This window comes from Arvicanthis niloticus, chromosome 12 (genome assembly GCF_011762505.2).
Source record: "Arvicanthis niloticus isolate mArvNil1 chromosome 12, mArvNil1.pat.X, whole genome shotgun sequence".
Taxonomy (NCBI): domain Eukaryota; kingdom Metazoa; phylum Chordata; class Mammalia; order Rodentia; family Muridae; genus Arvicanthis; species Arvicanthis niloticus.
This window is the reverse complement of record NC_047669.1, coordinates 24,351,012-24,370,751: the sequence shown is the minus strand read 5'-3', so window position 1 is coordinate 24,370,751 and position 19,740 is coordinate 24,351,012. Positions and strand designations below refer to the sequence as shown.

Sequence of the window (19,740 nt, the reverse complement as noted above, 5' to 3'; positions counted from 1 at the left end):
TAGTCATTTAGCAGGAAGGGAGGGAACCCCTCTGCCATTCATGAATGACTAGTGGCAGACCTAGTCTTCTGCGAGCCCAGCGGAGGTAAACTCAGTCGCCTTGAGACCATGATTATAATGGCGGCATCACACCCAGAAGACAGTATTTTGCAGCCTCTAGCCCTACCTTGGGTTCCTACAGTCTTTCTGTCTCTTTTACAATGTTCCCTGAGACTTACAGAGGACCGAGTACTCAGCTGCCACTTATTCTAAGAACCTAGAGCAGCCATGGATCTCTGCAGTCACCTCCATTCGCTGCAAACTGATGACCCTCTGACTAAAGCTGAGAGCAGTATCTGCCTATGTTTACAAACAAGTATTTCTTAAATAGTTTGGGATCATGCAAATTTAGTCATATAATAGTAAGTAACTATCTAGGGCCTAAGACTTCCTCAGCCTTGGATTTTTCACTGGAATTACAGTGCCAAGCATGAGTTCCCTTCTGTGGGGCACCAGGGACCCATTTTGCCTGGCAGGTTGCTGTTGAGGTTTGTAGGAGTCAGAGATGGTTAAGGCCATCAATGCCTGGAGCTGCCCGAAGAGTGTTTTCTGGAACTCAGAAAGCTAGTCAGATGAAGGAAGCTTCCTTCTTAGGTCACTTTCATTTCTCTTTATCTTGCAACCTCAGTGTGTGGTATCTTTAAAGATAGGACCTTATCAGCTGGTTCTGGTGGGCAACTCAGATGGATGGCCAGAGCTTGTATTGTTTTGAAGCTTCTGGGCTAGCCTGATGAACAAGTTATATGACAATAATTGGATATTTCTTACTTGAACTGGCTACACTGGAGCAGTTCTAGCCACTTGGTGGCTAAAGAAGCTATTCGTACTAAATATCACAGCTCTCGACAGCGAGTGCTCAGCTCTAACCTTACAGCATCAGAGGAGGAGCTTGGGGTGGGGGGCGGCAGAAAGACTTTATACGGCTTTGGATGTTCTACAAGTGTATATATAACTGAAGTCCACAGATAATGTGAACATATAAGCAAGGTTGTGGGGAGCCAACAGAAGACAGCTATCATTCTTGCAGCCATCTTGAGCCATATACCCTGACAAAAGACTTGATTACAATAGCCAACAACAGCTGAGCACACTCTGATAACATCTTGATTTAGATACCCAAGATTTTCCCTTGGGTGTGTGTGAGACTTAAAGGTGTGTGACTTAGGGCATGACTTAGACATCAGATTTAGAGACAAGACCTAAGGGCATGACTTAAAGGCGTGGCTTAGAAGTGAGACACATAAAAGGCGAGAGGCAGACAGAATAAATGATTATTAAGTATTGGGCACTTGGAAGGGAGCTTGGAAAGAAGCTTGGAACTTGGAGGCACTAGGGACTAGGAACCAGGGACTAGGAACTCAAGACTTGGGACTTGAACTAGGAAGAGAGACTGAAGAATAAACGGGATTGAATCGCACTCTGTCTGGTCTCCATTCCTCAAGTTTGTCCTTACTCTCTTTCTTGCTGAACCCCAACCCACAGACCGGAGCAGCTTGGGGCAGTGCAGGCTCTAATAATTTAGCCCCCAAGGCTTTTGTCAATGTGGGTTCCAACATTGATAGAGTGGTCCTCGACATTTTGGCCCCCAAACATGGGGTAGAGCGGCTTTCAACATTTTGGCACCCAATGTGGGGCAGGTCGGGTCGCAACACAAGGTGGTGAGTGAGCTCGTCTAGGAGCAAGCTAAGAAAGCAATGAATACTTAGATTATGCAGCAGGCAGGGGTCATGGGCATAGAAGCCTCACTTTGACTTTGCTTTCAGTGTCCAAGGCCCAGGTACTCCAGCACTATGGCTTCCTCTATAAGAAAAATGTTGGGTCCAGTGAGAGGACACGGCAGGCAAAGGAGCTTGCTGCCCAGCCCAATGTCCTGAGTTTAATCCCTGAACCCACACTGGGGAAAAAGAAACTTGACCAACAAATTGTCTTCTGACCTCTACACACACACCATCACACACACACACACACACCAATCTTTGCCACATAAAGAAACAAAAATGTATTTTTTAAAAAAAGGTTTGTTATTTCCTATGTTTAGACTTTGAACAGCTTAGTTCTCAACAGGGATCACAAAAGTGAAGCACTAAATAAACTATATATTTTGAGCTTTCCCAGACAATGAGATGGATATAACTTGTCAAAACTTTTTCTTCTCATTATTTTCTTGGTTAGATTCTCTTGTGTTCTCTCTCTCTCTCTCTCTCTCTCTCTCTCTCTCTCTCTCTCTCTCCTTTTTATTAATTAATTTATTTTATGTATGTGAGTACACTGTCACTGTCTTTAGACACACCAGAGGATGGCATCAGATCCCATTACAGGTGGCTGTGAGTCACCATGTGGTTGCTGGAAATTGAACTCAGGTCCTCTGGAAGAGCAGTCAGTGCTTTTTACCAATGAGCCATCTCTCCAGCCCCACTCCTTCTCTCTCTCTCTAACCTACACACACACACACACACACACACACACACACACACACACACACACACACACTGCTGTTAGTGTTTGAGACTAAATCATTGAAAACACACACATTTTATTATTGAAATATTTCTGCCTTGAATTGTTCCCTCAGAGCAGCTCGAAAGAGAGAGCTGGAAGACCTACATGTAGTAGCTAATCCGCCCAGGTCTCGGCTGAAGGGAGGCCTAAAGTCTGGGGCATATTTAGTTCCATTGTACTAAGACCTTCTACTATTTTTTTTTTTTTTTTTTTTTTTGGTAGGGAATAAAATCCCATGAGTCCCTTCAGGCTGTATCAACAATGCACAAAGGCCTTTTTTTCTGTCCAAAATGGGTAACAGCAGCTGTACTCATTTAGCTGTTATGGCCAGATCTGCATTCATGGAACAAAAATATTCCAAGTACTATGTAACAGGAGAGTTACTAAAACCACCACCCTTTGTATTAAACTGACTGACACTGGAGAAGTGCCACCTATTTAACTGCTTTTGGTTACACTAAGGGACTTCCAACTCCACCAAATGGAGGAGCAATGTGCCAAGGTGAGTCAGGAAACCCCTGGTCTGTGGGTCAAATGTAAGAGAGTTTGGAAAGCCTGGGTACCAGATCAGTTGTGGGGTTCGAGGTAACTCCCTGCTCCCTGCTCTCCCGGTCTCCATTCAATGCTGTTCACTGTGTTGTGGACTGGAACGTTTCTGCAATAAAGGACTTGAGATCTGAATGTGTTCGTCAGCAGCGCTGAATGCTTTTTGCTTCTTTGTTTGGAGACATTGCCCTACAGTTCAGTTGCTGTGACACATGAGTTCGAGTGCAGGAAGGATTCCCTCCGAGGTCACAGTCTCAGTACACGGCAGTCAGGACAGAAAGAAATGTGTGGGCTATGAGAAAAGAAATCGCCAACAAGAATGTAATACTTAATTCTATAGTCCTGGGGGTGTTCGCTTCCTCTGGAAATGGTGCCCACTTATAGCAGAACTGCTGAGCTTGGGAGTTAAAGACCAAACATGTTTATGACTCAGATAGCCTCTGCTAAAAATTTCAACTTCTTTGGGGTCTGAAAGGATTAGAATCCAGGTGTCTGACTGAGCAAAGTCAAGCCTTGCTAGGATGTTCAAGGTTAAAGGAAGTGTGTAAGAGCAGGTGTTGTCAACCACTGTCCTTGGCACAGAGATGGTGATGCTGGGACACAATCAAAGGCAGGGTACCACATTATGTAGGACCTCAGCCTCATTTACTGCTCATCCCCTGGATAATTAATTCAACAAGCACTTACGGAGCACGCGTTATGTAATAGATGCCGTTCTGGGAGCTGGGAAACTGTTGGTGCATGAACAGAGGCCCTGTTTTTAAGGAGTGTGCATCCTAGAAGGATCGACAGCAAACAAAAGCAAGCCCATTACACACTGCGATGCAGGAGGGAGACAGGTGTGGGTTAGGGAAAGCTGAGAGAACAGATCCTTACTGGGTACAGTTGGTAACATTTGAGCTGATATAGAAGTGGACAGTTGGTTCATTCAAAGGGAAGGAAAGTACAAAGCAGGTTAAGATTTGTCATGCTCCCAGAACAGAAAAAAAGGCCGATGGGACTGCAGTACAACTGGAAAATCAAGGGCAAGGGCCAGAGCCACTAAGAAGATAGTCCAGTAAGGGACAGTGGAGGGTACTGCATAGAGAGTGACGTGTGTGGGCGGGGCTTTTATGAAGAAGGCTAGGACTGCTGAATGGACAAACAGATGGCCAGAAGATACACAGAAAGCAACTAGAGCATCTTAGGCTGCTCCTGTAACGCAGACATGGTATGATGGTGTTTGGGACTGCCGTGGTGACCATGGAGACAGAGGAGAGCCACCACAGGCAGTGTATATTCTGACAGCAGAGCCTGTAGTAGCATTTACGTAGAGCATGGAGAATGAGTAGTGAAAGTTAAACACCAGAGAAAGCCAGGTGTGGTAGCATACACCTTTAACCCCAACACTTGGGTAGGGTCTAGATTGGCCTGGTCTACATAGTGAAATCGAGTTCCCTAGAATCCCTGTCTTAATTCTGAGAAAATTCTTGAGTACTTTTGCTTGATACCCTGAATATCCAGAGGTAGGCATGGACAGAACCATGCTGATGCATAGACCGAAGTCACTCCCAGAAGAATCTACCATTGGATTAACCCAGGGCTCCAGATAAGTCTTATATCAGCCCCATGAAATGGGTACACCGAGACGCAGGGTTGGGTAAAGATAGACTCTGTTTGCAGAAAGTTGTCCAGATTAGCACCTGGAACATTAGCCTTGAAGTATTCATGACAGCTGGGCTCACACATAATTCCAGCATTTGAAAGCTGGGACTGGATTGCCTAAGAGTTTCAGTCCAGCCTGGGCTATAGATTGAATATATATATTTCTAGGACAAGAATCACCATGGAATAATAGTTCATGTTTGAATACTCTCAACCTTAGAAATCCTTAATGTTTGTTTCTTCCTTAAAGGGAATGTTATGGATCTCTGAATATGGCTACTGTCACATCTGAGGCCAGATTGGTGGTCTAGAGCTTATAATAGTATCCAGTTACCTAGGAGTCAAACACACTCATACTACACGGTTGCTCGCATATATGCATGTGCATGCACACACACATACACTACAAACATAAACACACTCGCACTACATACACAAGTGAACTCACACTACATATATGCATGTGCACACACACATTCACCACACACACTACAAACTCCTACTACAAACACTCACATACTACAAATACACTCACACATTCACACATACATTACACTCACACATTCACATACACTTTTACACTGCACACACATACACACACACACACACACACACTACAAACACACACTACATACACATACACACACACACACACACTACAAACACATAGACACATAGCCAACAAGCTAACCACATGGGAAGCAAGCCTTACCCCATGCCCCAGCAGAAAGAGGACATTTCCTATCATTCAAAACCAGCTGCCTGGGAATGAGGTTTTTAGATCCCAGGTCACTGTAACATGGGTAAGCACGAACCTTAAATGCCAATGCCACTTACACTAAACAAAATGGCAACATCACCTGTAAAAATAACCTACTCAACCAGAGAATCTGCCTGTGTGGAGAGCAGGCTCCTAATTAAACCACTATTCAGTGAAACAACTTAAGCAAGGCACGAGGAGCCTTCTGTTTGATTAGCCATGTAAAGGGATTCTGAGGAAAATGCGACGTTCTAAGGTATAAAATGACTGAATCAGTTCAAAATCCTCCAATGTTAGTTGTTCTTATAGGATTCTGTTCACACTGTGGATTTAAAAATAAAATAAAATAAAATAAAATAAAATAAAATATCAAATGTATAACCAAACAAACAGATCAAATTATACACATCTTTAGTAGACAATGAACAGACTATTTTTTTTCTGGTTGTATTTCTAGAAGAAAGCTGCTTATAATTTTCCTGAAAGTAATACAGCCCCTTAAAAATTAGGAGATTTTATTATAAAATAGGGCGTTGGAGAGAAGGCTTAGTTAAGAGTGCACACCGGTTTTTCAGAAGACAGAGAGTTCAATTCCTGGTACCCACATCAGGTAGCTCACAACCAATTGTAATGCCAGCTCAGGGAACCGATGCCTCTGACCTACACACACACACACACACACACACACACACCTCAAATAAATAAAATAAATAAATAAATAAACTAATTAATAATGAAAGCTTTATAAAGAAATAAGCTCTGGCAACCCCTAAAATAAGCCAGGCTGGGTCTCCCATCTTCAACAAACCAATCAAAACAAGTAACAGTAGAAGTAAAAAAGAGAAGATTTATTCAATGTGGCCACATCAGGAAACGTGTCCCCCTGCACCCCAACCCAAGTCCATCCTCAGGGTCCTAATGGTTTAAACAGAGGGTATCATAAGGTGTGCTAAGTAGTCCAGGTAAAGGTGTGGCCCCCATCACTGGCTCCGGACACTCCCGAAAGGTGATCAGACAAGTTTTGAGAACTGTGTTAAACTTCCTTCTAAGACACAAGCTCCCCTCTGGCTGGCACCAGGCTTCCGCCTTTGCCCTTTCCTAGCATGAGCTTCCTGGAGCACTTTGATTCTCTTGGGGTCAGTCGTTTCAATAGTCTGACAGCCCAAGGGTGGGGCACAAGTGTGAGATGTTATCATTCCTGCCACGACCATCACAGTGGAGAGTGAACTTACTACACCCGATCTTTAGTAAGCCCCTGGATGTGAGCCCTCATTCTCCCCCCTCTGCCTTCCAGAAGGGAAATTGAGGAAGCCAAAGTCAACGGGTGTTCCTCCGCTGGGTTTTTCTTGGTCCTTAGCCAGCCCATGGTGCACTACAGGAATCTTGGGATGAACTAGACGCAGACACCAACTTATGCAAAAAAGAGAAAGCCCTGCCTTTAAAATAAATGTCTATTTAGGAAATCTGATTCCCCTCATGCCTGTCAGTAGGCTAAGGCAACACAGGTTAAGACAGGAAAACAAAGCGGCAAATGAAGGGGACGAGGGGAAGCAACAGAAAGATGACCGGGCACATTCACATTCCAAAAATTCTTGGGACTAGAATTTTGCCTGCAGTTTCTGGGGCAGCCTGGCCCTGTCCTAATTGAAGGTGGAATCCTAGCTACAGCATTTTGAGAAGCCTGAACCAGCCATTTGTGAATGAATGGTTGCATACATTTGTCTCTCTCCAACAGAAGCTTCTGTGAACCAGGCTAGGCCAGCAAGAAGCTATGAAGCTTCCTGGGCCCTCAAGATAGAGGCTGTCAGGAAAGAAGACTTGGGCGCCTGTGCTCACTGTGACACACGCACATGTGTTTCACTAGATAGTGCTGCTCCAGCAGACATTCCTCCTGTATCAGTATCACTATGGTTTAAACCATCCATCGATCCCTGGGATAGAAACCAGGAATTCCCCTGGGCTGGCTTTGAATCCCTTCTCCATTTTCTGGCTTTCTTATAAATGCTATGCCCCAGACATCACTCCCTCTCCAAAACCTAGTTGGCTTAACTAACTGCAGATGTTTTGACCATTTTTGGTTAAAGCAGAATGACTGACCGACTGACTGAGGGACACGAGATCAGTAGCAGTTAAGTTTCACAGTCACAAAAGACAAGCACTGTGCCGACACTTAGACATCATGACCTCATACAGAAGCCAAAGGGTAAAACTAGTGGTTAATTAGAGGAAATTCCAATGCGCATTTGCCCCTCCCCATTAGTTTCCATAGGAATCTGTTGTTGAGGAAACTCTTACTACGAGATATTGGCAGATGGTGGCTTTGTTTCCTGAGGGGTAAAATTTAAGCCAGTGTGCATGTATGTGGATGTGCAAATGTGTGTACAGACATGTATATGGTTCTAACCTGTACAAGAACCTTTATTAGGAAGGATGCAGACATTGCATGGCTTTCTCCTATTCATCAACAGAAGTTGGGACAATTTAGCACCTGGCTATCTACTAAGGCTTAGAGTCAGGAGCCAGGGTGTGGCACCAAGCACACCAGTGGCCTGAAGTACCCAGGCTGGCCTTGGCTTGCTTACTAAGGTCACTCCAACAAGTCACTGGATCTCAGTGTTGATGGCAAAGACAAAGACCAGTGCCTGACACAGCCACAAACACTCACTGCTGACTCAAAGATCAGGGCAAGGGGACAGAGGCAGGACATTCATCAACACCTGTTTAGGAGCTTCTGATGCTGGTCATGGGCCAGGCAACAAGGTGAGAGGCAAGAAGGATTCCAAACAACACTTCCACGCAGTTATTTTTGTAAGGCCTTTGCAATACTGCATCCAAAGGAAAATGTGAACACTTAAAAAAGTCGGAAGAAAGTTGGTTTTGTCACTAAAATCTTTCAGGTTTGGACTGATCTTCATTTTGTCATTGTTGTCATTGTTTTTAGGTCCCTCCCTAAATTCCAGGGGGATCTGGGATATTCCAGCCTCCACCCCGACTCCCACCCCAGTGCTGATGCACAGTTGCCATTTAAAATAGAAAAACCAAATGACTCATATCTGTGGAGTAATCAGGACTTGGGATTGCAGGGCACAAAGGCACATGAGGCACCACACTCCAACTTCTATGATGCACTCAATACATAAGAGGGGGACCCAGGGGCCTCCTGCCTTCCTTCACTCTGTTTTCTTGGTCCTTGGCCAGCCTCTCTTTCCCATGGCTCCCAAGGGATGGGAAATTGAGATAAGTGCTAACTAAATATCTTACTTCTAAGTAAGAGTATTTTGACATCAAAATGCGTCGATTTGTAGGGATAGATTTTAAACTGCAGGCCATTTTCACACTTTGGGGGGATAAAGGGTTAAATGTTTGTCTCAGTCCACACTTGGGGTACCACTGGGCTATTCATCCCAGCCTTCTCTGGCCAAAGATGGAGCTTGCCTGAAGCTAGCTCCCTCTGAGGACAGTAATCTCAGCCATGTGGCCAGTGGAAACGTCTCAGTTAAGAACCTCACAAAGCAGCAGAATCCTGGGCAGGCTCATAATTCACTCACTCGCTTCTTACGTGTGTGTGGGTAGGTACATGGTACATGCCAGTCCCCCAAGACAACTCGGGGCTGACTTTGAGAAAAGCAGGAAATGAGCAAGGAAAGGAACCAGAGTGAGCAGTGCTGAGGGAGTGAGGGCCGCAGAGCCCTGCAGGCTGCTGGGAAGGCACTGTGCCAAGCAGCCGCTGCTGTCTAGACTTTAGCTGGCCTCTCCCAGTGGAGGGTGATTGAGGGAGGAGGGGAGCCAGGCCAGAAAGCCTGTAGCTCTTTGTTCAGCGAATGCAAACACAGGACACAACTTCTGACAGGCTCAGGCTGGGGGCTCTGTCTAAGACATTTTGTTCCAGGAGCTGGAATTCTGCTACAGGTTGAGGGAAATTCTGTTAATCTATCCATCATGGAGGGCTGGGGATGATCTCCTTAGTTTCTGAGAACTCACAGTTCCCCACCCAAATGGAAGTGAGTAACATCCAAAAGATACACACTGTAGGGGCAAAGTACCATGCTTTCTTTCTTTTTTTTTTTTTTTTTTTTTTTTTTTTTTTTTTTTTTAAATTCCACTTGTGTTATTTTAGCTTGTTCATAAAAAAGAACTAGCTTTGATGGAGGCCTCGGGACTCTGATGAAACTAGTTGATTAAAATGTACAGATGTAGAAATGGCAGCCACAGTCCAATGGGCTTATGACTCAGGGGTAATGTTAGCTTTGGGAAGCTTTGCTAATCTAAGCTGGTGGGGAAAGAGGGCCTTTTCTTGAGTGGCAGAGGGGCCCTGTGGTGGGGTGCATGGCTTGGTGAATGCAGTGCAGGGTGGGATTGGCCCCACTGGCCCCTCAACGTTCCTAACACAGGGACCCTTTAATACAGTTCCTCATGTTGTTGTGACTCCTCCCCCATCATAAAAGTATTTCATTGCTGCTTCTTAACTGTAATTTTGCTACTGTTATGTATCGTATTGTAAATATCTGCGTTTTCCGGTGATCTTAGGCAGCCCTGTGAAAGGGTCATTTGGGACCCACAGGTTGAGAACTGCTGCACAAGACCAAAGGCTCCGAAGAGTACATTTTTCATCAGCTCTAACTTAGTGCCCCACAGGGAGCACAAGTGTGTGAGACCTTTGGCTTTCCTCTTTCTAGTTGGTTTTGGGAAAATGAATTGTTTCAGAGGAGTGATACAGAGGAGCATGTCAGGGTTTGTGAGTTTAAACTGGGTGAAGACAAGCGGGAGGCTTGTGGGTATCCCATCAGCTCCTAACAGCTCATGCACTTCTGGATGATGGCTAGAAGGGGAGTGGGAAGAACATGAGAGGAATAGGTGAAGCTGGAGTCAGGCTGGGCTCCCCGGTGGAGCAGTGCTCTCTTAGCAGGATGCAGTGTTTTCCTTCAGAGCACCGGGTTCTGTATTCCTGACAGTCTGACAGTCTTGAACCACGTCCCAGGACCTCTATATCATAGGCCATTCCATTGCTCCACACGGTCACTGTCACTCTTAATAACAAAAGGTCTATGTAAAAGACGGACCTTGGGGGCCAGGCAGTGTGGCACCAGCCTGTCATCTCAGCACTTGAGATTCAGAGGCAGGAGCATTACAAATTCCAGGCCTGCCTGAGGCTCACAGCAAGATTCTGCCATAAGGGCTAGGGGATATGCCCAGTGGTGCAGCTTTTGACTAGGTTGAGTTAGGCCTAGCATTCAATGCTTTAGTGTAACTAAAAACAGATAGACAGGCAACAAAACAGACTTGGAGATACCCAGGTCAAGAACAAGGGACAATGAAGAGAGGGATGTGGGGAACCTCAAAATGACAAGAAAACGGGAAAATGCCAGAGGCCAGAGAAGACACCATTTCAGATAAAGTTCTGTACAAGATGCTACCAGAGCTGCCACGATGACAGAGAAGACAAGGTCAGCTGGCAGAGACGATCCCAGATGCCCAGGAGCAGCCCCTGGAATTCTGGATAGGCAGGGGCCATGCATCCCACTGCTGCAACTCAGAATTTTCTAAACCAGATGCAAGAGGTGAGGATGCCTGGAGTCCCTAAAAGTCAGAGCCATTTGGTCTGTATACGGTGATGATGCCGGCAGCGCTTCCAGGAAAAGAACAGTATAGTCCTAGTAGTCTCACACTGCTGATAATGGAGGGGAGTATGTAAAGTGACTGATATCACACCCCAGGAAGGTCCACGAGGTAATGCCTGAGGCTTCTGCAGATTAATAAGTCATATTTATTAAGTATCAGTGAAGAATAAGTGAAAGACTAGGGGAAGACAATTTTTTCCCTTAGACTCAGGACTTTAATTTTGAAAACAAGGAAGGAGAAAAAGCCACTTTCCCTACATGGATTCAAATATCCCATCACACACACACACACACACACAGACACACATGCATACACATGCACACAAAGAGACACACACATAGGCGGGACACATGTACACACACATGCATGCACATGTACACATACATATACACACACGCACACACATGCACACAGAGACACATATAGACACACACATACACAGACACACACACACACACAAGCGCACACACATGTGCCTGCAACACAACATAGCTTTTGCCATAATGCCACATGGTTCATCTGGCAATGACCTGATTGGTCACAATAGTGCCTGGTACACTATTCAGAGGACATACCAGGCATCATAAATTTAGACTAAATCCTGAGGAGAGTGTAACAGTGATTACTTCCAAATGAGGACATAAAAATCAGTGAGGAGATTACACGGAAATCTTTCAACCAAAGCAGAAAATGCAAATTTATAGGCTATATTTTGTACTCCAACTACCCAGAGAGTGTTCTATTAGCAAGTTACTGCCAGACCCTGCTAATGCAGAAGCTGCTGTCTGTGATAGCAGCAGTTCTTCCAGTCTTAGCTAGGGCAAGGATGCATTTCATTATGGCAGCCAAGAAATGGCTCACTGCCGCTTCCTCACTGATGACCAACATGAAAGGGTTTTTTTTACTTAGATGCTTGGGCAAGAAACTGGTATGTGGTGGCTTCTCCTGAGATTTTCAACAACAGTTCCAGCAGCTCTTCTCTCTGTTGTCTATGTCAGTCATACCATCCTGAACTCTCTCGTCTAATTATCCTAATTTCAGTTAAAAATTGTCGGTGCTTGCCAAACTGGATTGAGTATTCCAGCAGAAATGACAAATAGCTTTCATCTCACACAGGGACTCTGACTGATTGCGAATGGCTACATAGAGTATTGTTGAATGAGATTTTCAAACCTCCTCTGCATTTAGTAGGATAGAATTCTGTGACTGATTAGTCATGTCTGTGATGGGTAGGGGAATGGAGGAACTGCTTTGTTCACGCTACCTCAGCAGGCCATTTACTCCAATGTCAGCAGATACTTATTTTCATTGCCTATGGTGTTTAATAAGATCATCACATACCACTGACTTGACCAATTCCTGGAAGACCCACTAGTTGTTGAACCTTGCCTTCCATATTCTCCTAAAGCCACCCCTGTTACTCCTATTCTTTTGATATTTCGTCATGAGGATTCCTGTGACCATTTCCTTTTACAAGAAGAATTTATCCTCCTAATGTCACTTAAAAAAAAAGTTAATGCTGGGCTGGAGAGACAGCTCAGTGGACAAGCACTGCCCATGAAAATGTGATAAATGGAATCCAGATGCCCAGAACACACATAAATTCTGGACATTCACGGTGGTCTCCCTAGAGCCCTGTACTTTCAAGACAGAGACAGGGAACCCTTAGAATAAGATCACTGTCTAGTTGTATCTCTGAGCTCTGGGTGTAAGTGAGATTCCTTGGCTCAGTTAATAAGGTGGAGAAGGATAGAGGAAGGTATCCAACATCAGCCTTGGGTCTCCACACACATTTACATACATACCCATGATGTCCCATTAAGTGTTCACACACATGTCAACATCAACCCATACATACAGATCACATGTCCATACACATGAGAAAAAGATAGCATTGTGTTCTCATGTGACATGAAGCTAAGATACACCCTTAAAGGCTTAGAAAATACACTACGGACTGGAACAAAGAGTAAAATTACCCTCAATCTCACTACCTATGTGTAAGGTTTTCTAACACAGCCCAGAGTGGTACCTGTGGCTGTGCCTTTCCTTCTTCAACTAGATGTCTGGGCAGTTCTGATTTTATACAGCTCTTCTAAATAACATGATTGGCATCTTATGAAGACTCTCCTTAAAATATAACAATTTGCTACACATCCAAATACTTACATAACATCAAAATTTCAAGACCCCTGGAGAGAGTGAATTAACCTTTTCACTGATTCGTAAAAATTCATTATTGCTAAAACATGGACTAAAAATCTGTGAAATGTCACTAGACACTAACAGACTGATTAAAAGAAAATCTCTCTTCACCGAGGAATGATGATGCAATGCATGCTGGGACAAACCCTTTCACACAGTTTCCACTAGATGACTTTTCTGCCTTGAACTCAGAGTCTTTCTTCACCAGCTTCCTCTGTCTTCACTAGAGAGTGGTTACCTGAGAATGGTGTAGAAGGTCAACAAGCTACATGTTATAGATGTATGGATCTTATTAACATAGAGAAATTTTGAGAGCTGGATAGATGGCTCAGAGGTTAAGAGCACTTGTTCTTGCAGAAGACCCAGGTTTGATTCCCAGCACCCACATGGAGATTACAACCATCTCTAACTTCTGTTCCAGGGGACATACAACCTTTTCTGACTTCCAAGGAGGAAAAGTACACAGGGGGTGCACAGACATACCTGCAGGTAGAATATTCATAGACATGAAATAAAATAAATAAATCTTTTAAAAAAAAAAGAGAATTTTCAAAATTACAGGAAGACCTATGTCAATATAACAGAATTTTTTTTTTTTTTTTTTGAAACTGGGTCTTACTATGTAGTTCTGGCTGGTCAAGAACCAGGCTGTCCTTGAGTTCACCTGCTAATAATGTTATTCTAATCTACAGTTTGTCTGCTAGCACTCTTGACCCATCAGTAGACCGCAAGGAAACAGAGCGCAGAAATCAGGCTTTGCACATCATGCTGAATTCTTCTCTGCGTACGTGTGCAGAGCATTCTTGGCCTGGAGCAGACAATGCTATGCCTGACAGAAACGGTGAAGGGAAGTTCTGTGCCCTTTGTGGCTCACTCTTGGAGAGAGCATCCTTGCCAAAGCCACAGGGTTTGGAATTGGGCAACCTGGGAAGACGTGTGCATTTAACCTCTAAGGTCACTCTTCATCTGACTTACAGGATTAACATATTTAATTTCTTTCTGACAATATAATAGCTGGTATTATGAAGCCAATAAAATAGATGCTTGTTCAAAGAGTTCTTCTGGATATCCAGTTATTTGGAGAGGAGAAATAAAAAGAAATGGTCACATTTCCAATCTATCAATGTGGCCCCCGGTATTAGCTTATTTTTTATTTTTAATTCTTGCCCAGGCTTGCACTGCTGTCTAGCCGACCACTTCTGGGCTCCTTAGCCCACCTCAGCCATAACCTCTATAGCCACTCCCTACTACAGCCTTTCAACCTGTTCGCCCAAGCTTGCCGTCACCCAGTTCACTTTGACAGGAACTCTAATGCATCCACCTTTCAAAGGCATTGAAAGCAGGGGCACCGCCATCTGCCAGGTGGTTGCCCATCTGTTTTGGCTATTCAGTGGTGTCCAGCTATGTTTTAACTTCTCAATTCCCGTGGCGCCTTCAGAATCACAGCAAGTAGTTTATTTGCTACAGGATAAACAGGAGATTGTTTTGCTGGCTAATGTGTAAGCTACAAGCCACTCTGAAGCTGTGGTTGAGGGGTGGCTACACTGGTAACACTGTAACACTGGTGTGGGTTACACTGTAGACTCAAGAACAATTCTATAGACTGCAGAGGTGCTCCCAACCCTTCCCAGCCTGTCAGATACTAACCTAGTGGTTAACTACATGCATGTGAGGAGGTGTAAATGGCATTAAGCAGTGTGGCTTCCTAGGGACAAAAGCTCTGACAGCCGGCTAGCATGGCAAGCCTAACAGCTAAGCACAGTGCATCTGTCTGTGGAGCTGTTATTGCTTTTCCACACTACTGTCTCAGGAGACACATTCCCAGCTCACGGCTCAAGTGTGGATTCCTTGCTGGAATGAGTGATCTCCTCTGTAAATCTGTCCCTTGTATATGTAATTTATAATAATGAATTTCTAGAGTCAGAATGCAGAGTAAAACTAAGCCAGAGTATGTAGGGGGCACTTGGACACTTACTGAAATTGTAATTCTGAAGCAGGCAGTTGGGCTATATGTCTCCTCTAGCCTGTCACGTCAGAGGAACTGAATTATACTCCTCAAGACTTCGGGGGCACACAAACTGATACCTGGAATTTTCGATATCTCACCCTCCCCCAATTGCATTACTTCCCAAAGAACAATAGTCATTTCAGTAGGAGGGGTGTGGAAAGAAAGAGCAGGCTAGGGGATGAAGCCTTCCCTCTGATGCTGTCACAACCCAAGCCTAGTCCTGTTCAATATGTGTATATCTAGAACTGTGCGCAGAGCTCTGAAGAGAGAGAGAGAGAGAGAGAGAGAGAGAGAGAGAGAGAGAGAGAGAGAGAAAGAGTGTTCACATGGGTGGGGCATTACTCTGAGGCTGGCTGCAGGGACATCCTGGTGGTAAGGTAGAGAAACTGCAAAGGGAGGAGACAAACAGCAATGTTACTCTGAGGTGGCAGGTATCATCGCATGAAAAATACGGAAACAGTGTAATACTTCCCCTTAGTGAGACTTAGTAACAGTTTCTCAAATCTAACCAAATAGAATTTACACACTAGCATTAAGAACATACAGGCCACCCTTACCCAAGAAGAAACAGCTCTGATTCTGGAAGCTGACTCCAAAGGCTTTGGGCTTTTTCAAAAAAAAACTCAACAGGATTTGTAAAACAATCACAGCTTTTAAAAAGTGAAGTAAATCTTTGGGTTTGATATTGAAGCAAAGAACACCAAGAAAATTCTCTGTATCTTCTATGTCTCTCTCATTTTTTTTTTTGAGAGTTCAACAATATTTGCACAACGTAGCAGATCTAAATTTTACTAAAATGGACTCATGCCAAGATACTAGAAATACCATATTTGAGTGTTTGCTGAATGTTCTTATAGTTAACAAGGAAAAAAAAATTCCACTGCAAGCATCATTAACTGCAACTATAGTGTTTAAAATGTATTCCCATGGAGAGGGTTCATTTACTTTTTTCATCTATGAAAAAAAAAAAAAAAAGATGTAGCATTTAACACGTGCATTAAAACCTGCCAAGTGTTATCTGGAAGGTCAGGCAACAAAGGCCTGGTTGATTAAAACACAATAATCCTTAATAAAGTGGAGTCATGAAACGTGGCGTGGTTGTGGTTCCTGCCTGTGCTTCCTCTTCACCGTGCATGTGTCCTGACTTCACGGCCTCTTTTCTGCACCATCTCCCCTGAGTTTCCTGCCTCAGCACTTTGCCTCTTTCCCTGCAGGTTTTGCCTGGGAACTGAGTGTTCTACCATAGAGCTCCAGCAGGAAACTACAGCTAGGGGCCTTACTCCCTGGAGTGAGCTGCTCCTTGCTGCGCAGTGGCTGGAATGAGGAGTAGGTTACCTAGAACAGATCCCAGACCTTGGACTCACAGTGTCATGCCAATGAGACACAGACCCCACACTCCTTACTTCTGCAAATGGTTCTGTCTTTTCACAGAGTAGATGGCAATCCCCTAAGATGGCTGTGAAATTAACCAGACATTCACTTCATCTATCGCAGAACAGTCACTCTCTTTTAATTGATTGATTAATTAATTAATTTTTATTTGGTTTTCCAAGATGGTTTCTCTGGGTAGCCCCGACTGTTCTGGAACTCTCTTTGTAGACCAGGTTAGTCTCGAACTCACAGAGATTATTCACCTGCCTCTGCCTCCTGAGAACAAAGGCATGTGCCACCAAGGCCTGACTACTTTATCATCATCTTAATCATCATTATCTGAGACAGGGTGCCACTATGTAGTTCTAGCTGTTCTGAAACTCACTGTGTAGACCAGGCTGGCTTGGAACTCACAGAGATCTACCTGCTTTTGCTTCCAAAGTGTTGGGATCAAAGGTGAGAGTGATAGCTAACAGTTTTGAGGGCCATCACAAGGACTCAAAGAAAATGGCTGAGGAACAAGAGAGGCTGGAGGAGTACCTGAGAGGCGGAGGGAGCTCGGCACACACGGATCCACTTCCAGAGTTAATCAGTTATATGAACACGGACAATTTAATGAGTTTCTTTAACTTTGTTCCCTGCTCTGTAAAATGGAACTAACAATGCCTACCTCACAGTGCTGAAAGGGTTTAGAAGGAATGGTAGCCATGATCCAAGCAGATACAAAATACTTGGTAAAAATGCTAAGCTTTCATGTTTACAAGTTTGTCAGGGTAGAGATGAATTGCCTGGGGTCTGGATCTTGGCTTTGTATCTTGCTCTCACTATAATAACTTATTTCATAAGTTACATAAACCTCTCTGACTCAGTTTCCCTATGATTAAAGTAGGCTCTTAATACAAGTAAGTAGCTACCTAATAAATACTTGCTGCTTTTATTTCACTGGAAATAAAAAATAGCCTGTTTCTACCTCAATCAATGACGCAGTGAATTAAAGGAACACACACACCAGTACAGTGTGTGTGTGTGTGTGTGTGTGTGTGTGTCTGTGTGTGTTTAAGTCCTGAAGACTGTATGCATTTATGAATTCTGGGGTAGAGTCATGCTGTGATGCAAAGGGTGGGGCTAAACTGTAAAGTGAAAGAAAAACTCGGAGGGGCTATAAACCACCCACCAGGGAGCTATTTCTTTTGTAATGTGCATTCCATTTCTTCTCTCTCATGCGTTTTAATTCCTTCCACATTTCCTGCCACAATTATCAAATGTTTAGTTTCTGACCTCACTTTTCTGGAGACTGGAGCCCAGGGAATTTAGAATTGTTTATTTTCTGTCCATAAACCTTTGAGTTAATGGAGGGGCTTGTGGGCATAGGGTTTGTTGGTTTGTTTGTAGTGTCTCAGGAAGGTCACCGGAGTTGAAAAGAAAACATTACAGAGAGAGAGAGAGAGAGAGAGAGAGAGAGAGAGAGAGAGAGAGAGAGAGACTGACTACATGTTTTAACTGGAAACCAGAGGCCCCCAAAGGGTAGAGCCACAGATTCCCACACTTGCTCAACTGAGTTTAAGGGGAAATCTGGATTGTAAAAGGCTCTTAAGGGGCCCTGATAATAACAAGGACAACAACAAAAATCCAGGGCATTTTACAAAGAAGAAAATGAATTTCAGGGAATCTCAATTTACTCTATGAAGGAGAAAGACAATTTCATTTTGCTGTAAAATAAAAATCTTTTAAATCTCCCCCCACCAGGAAAGACTTGGAAAGGAAAAGTTCATAACTATTTTCAGATTCCTCTGAAGTTAAGAGAAGAACATAAGGCGCCTTTTTGAACTCAGTGGCTGCTCTGGCCGCCGCCTCTGCTCCGATCCGCCCAGTCTGTCCCCTCTCCCCACTCCCCAGCCTCCCTCCATATTAGGCGTGGTGGGGCTCCAGTTTATGGCCCAAGCTACTTCAGAATAAGTTTGTTAGGTAGAATTTCTGCTTCGAGAGTGCTAGAATCCCACTCCATCGTAAGGATGGGGGACCTTCAGTCCCACCCCACAAGAGAGCATCCCTGGAGTGCACACTCGGCCGCTGGGGCGCAAACCCCAGAGACCGGTCACCTACCTCGCCTTGGACCAGGGTGATGGTCACCAGCGCGAGCGCCAGCCAGTGTTTCCACATCTGCGGAAGAGAGAAGAGGATGAGAGTGAAGGCGCTGGGCCCCGCTCAGACCCTAGAAACTTCTTCGGGTCCCGCAGATTCATCCCCCTCCTCCCAACACTCTCGGTGCCCGCAGCGACCCGGCCTCTGCACCGCGCTCACCGTGCTCGGGTCCGGGACTCCGGAGGACACTGGGCAGGGTGGCGGCAGCGAGTTAGAGGCGAAGGTGGGAGCGTCGCCGATCACCAGGCTCCGAGGAAGTCCGACCTGGGCTCGCCGCCCCTTAAGACCCCACCTTCCCCGCCCGCCGGCCCCCCAGCTCCTCCCCATTCTCCTCCCCTTCTGCAGCGCGGCCCCCGCGGCTCCCGCTGCGCTCCCTCCTCCCGGTCCCCGCCCGGAGCCCAGGAACGTCAATGCACCGCAGGCATCCCCATCCTCTCCTAGACTCCTACCAAGAATCCTCAGATATCTCAAAAGAAGGCACTGGGTGTCCCTGTCTCAGGGGACTCTGAAACAAAGGCGGGGGAAACCGCAGAAACCCCACGTCCGGGAGGGGCGCTGGCCTGCGGTAGCAAGGGGTAACAGAAAGAACTAGCTGTGGACTGCAACTAGATAGGCAGCACAGTGGACACCCATACCAGGGCCGGGACCCGAACTTGAGCATCCCAGAGCCACCCTTTATTGTTGAAAGGGAAAGGGGAGAAGAGAGGATGTGAGGGTGTTACTACAGCCCAAGAAGGAAGTGGGCACAGGAGCCCAAGATGAGCTGGTGAGCAGAAGGTTCCTTTGCATTCAGCAGTGGGTGTACTAGAGAGAGGGGCTAAGTGCCCTGCTCTGCAACTGTTTTCTATGCTTCCCTCTAATACAGGAACTCTAATTCCTCTCCACCTCACCAATGTTCCTGTTAGCA

At 45.0% G+C, this 19,740-nt stretch overlaps 1 protein-coding gene across 1 annotated transcript in view; it reads right to left on the bottom strand.

Moving 5' to 3' along the window:
* The window catches only part of Fstl1 (follistatin like 1), a 54,061-nt gene extending 34,852 nt beyond the window's left edge, over nucleotides 1-19,209 (bottom strand). Inside the window, exons 1-2 of the mRNA XM_034514785.2 lie at nucleotides 18,993-19,209; nucleotides 18,795-18,851 (exon numbers count right to left, since the gene is read on the bottom strand). Of these exons, the coding sequence (XP_034370676.1) occupies nucleotides 18,795-18,851; nucleotides 18,993-19,160 (225 nt within the window). The 5' untranslated portion in view covers nucleotides 19,161-19,209. The remainder of the gene's footprint in view (nucleotides 1-18,794; nucleotides 18,852-18,992) is intronic.
* Between the last annotated feature and the right edge of the window lie 531 nt (nucleotides 19,210-19,740).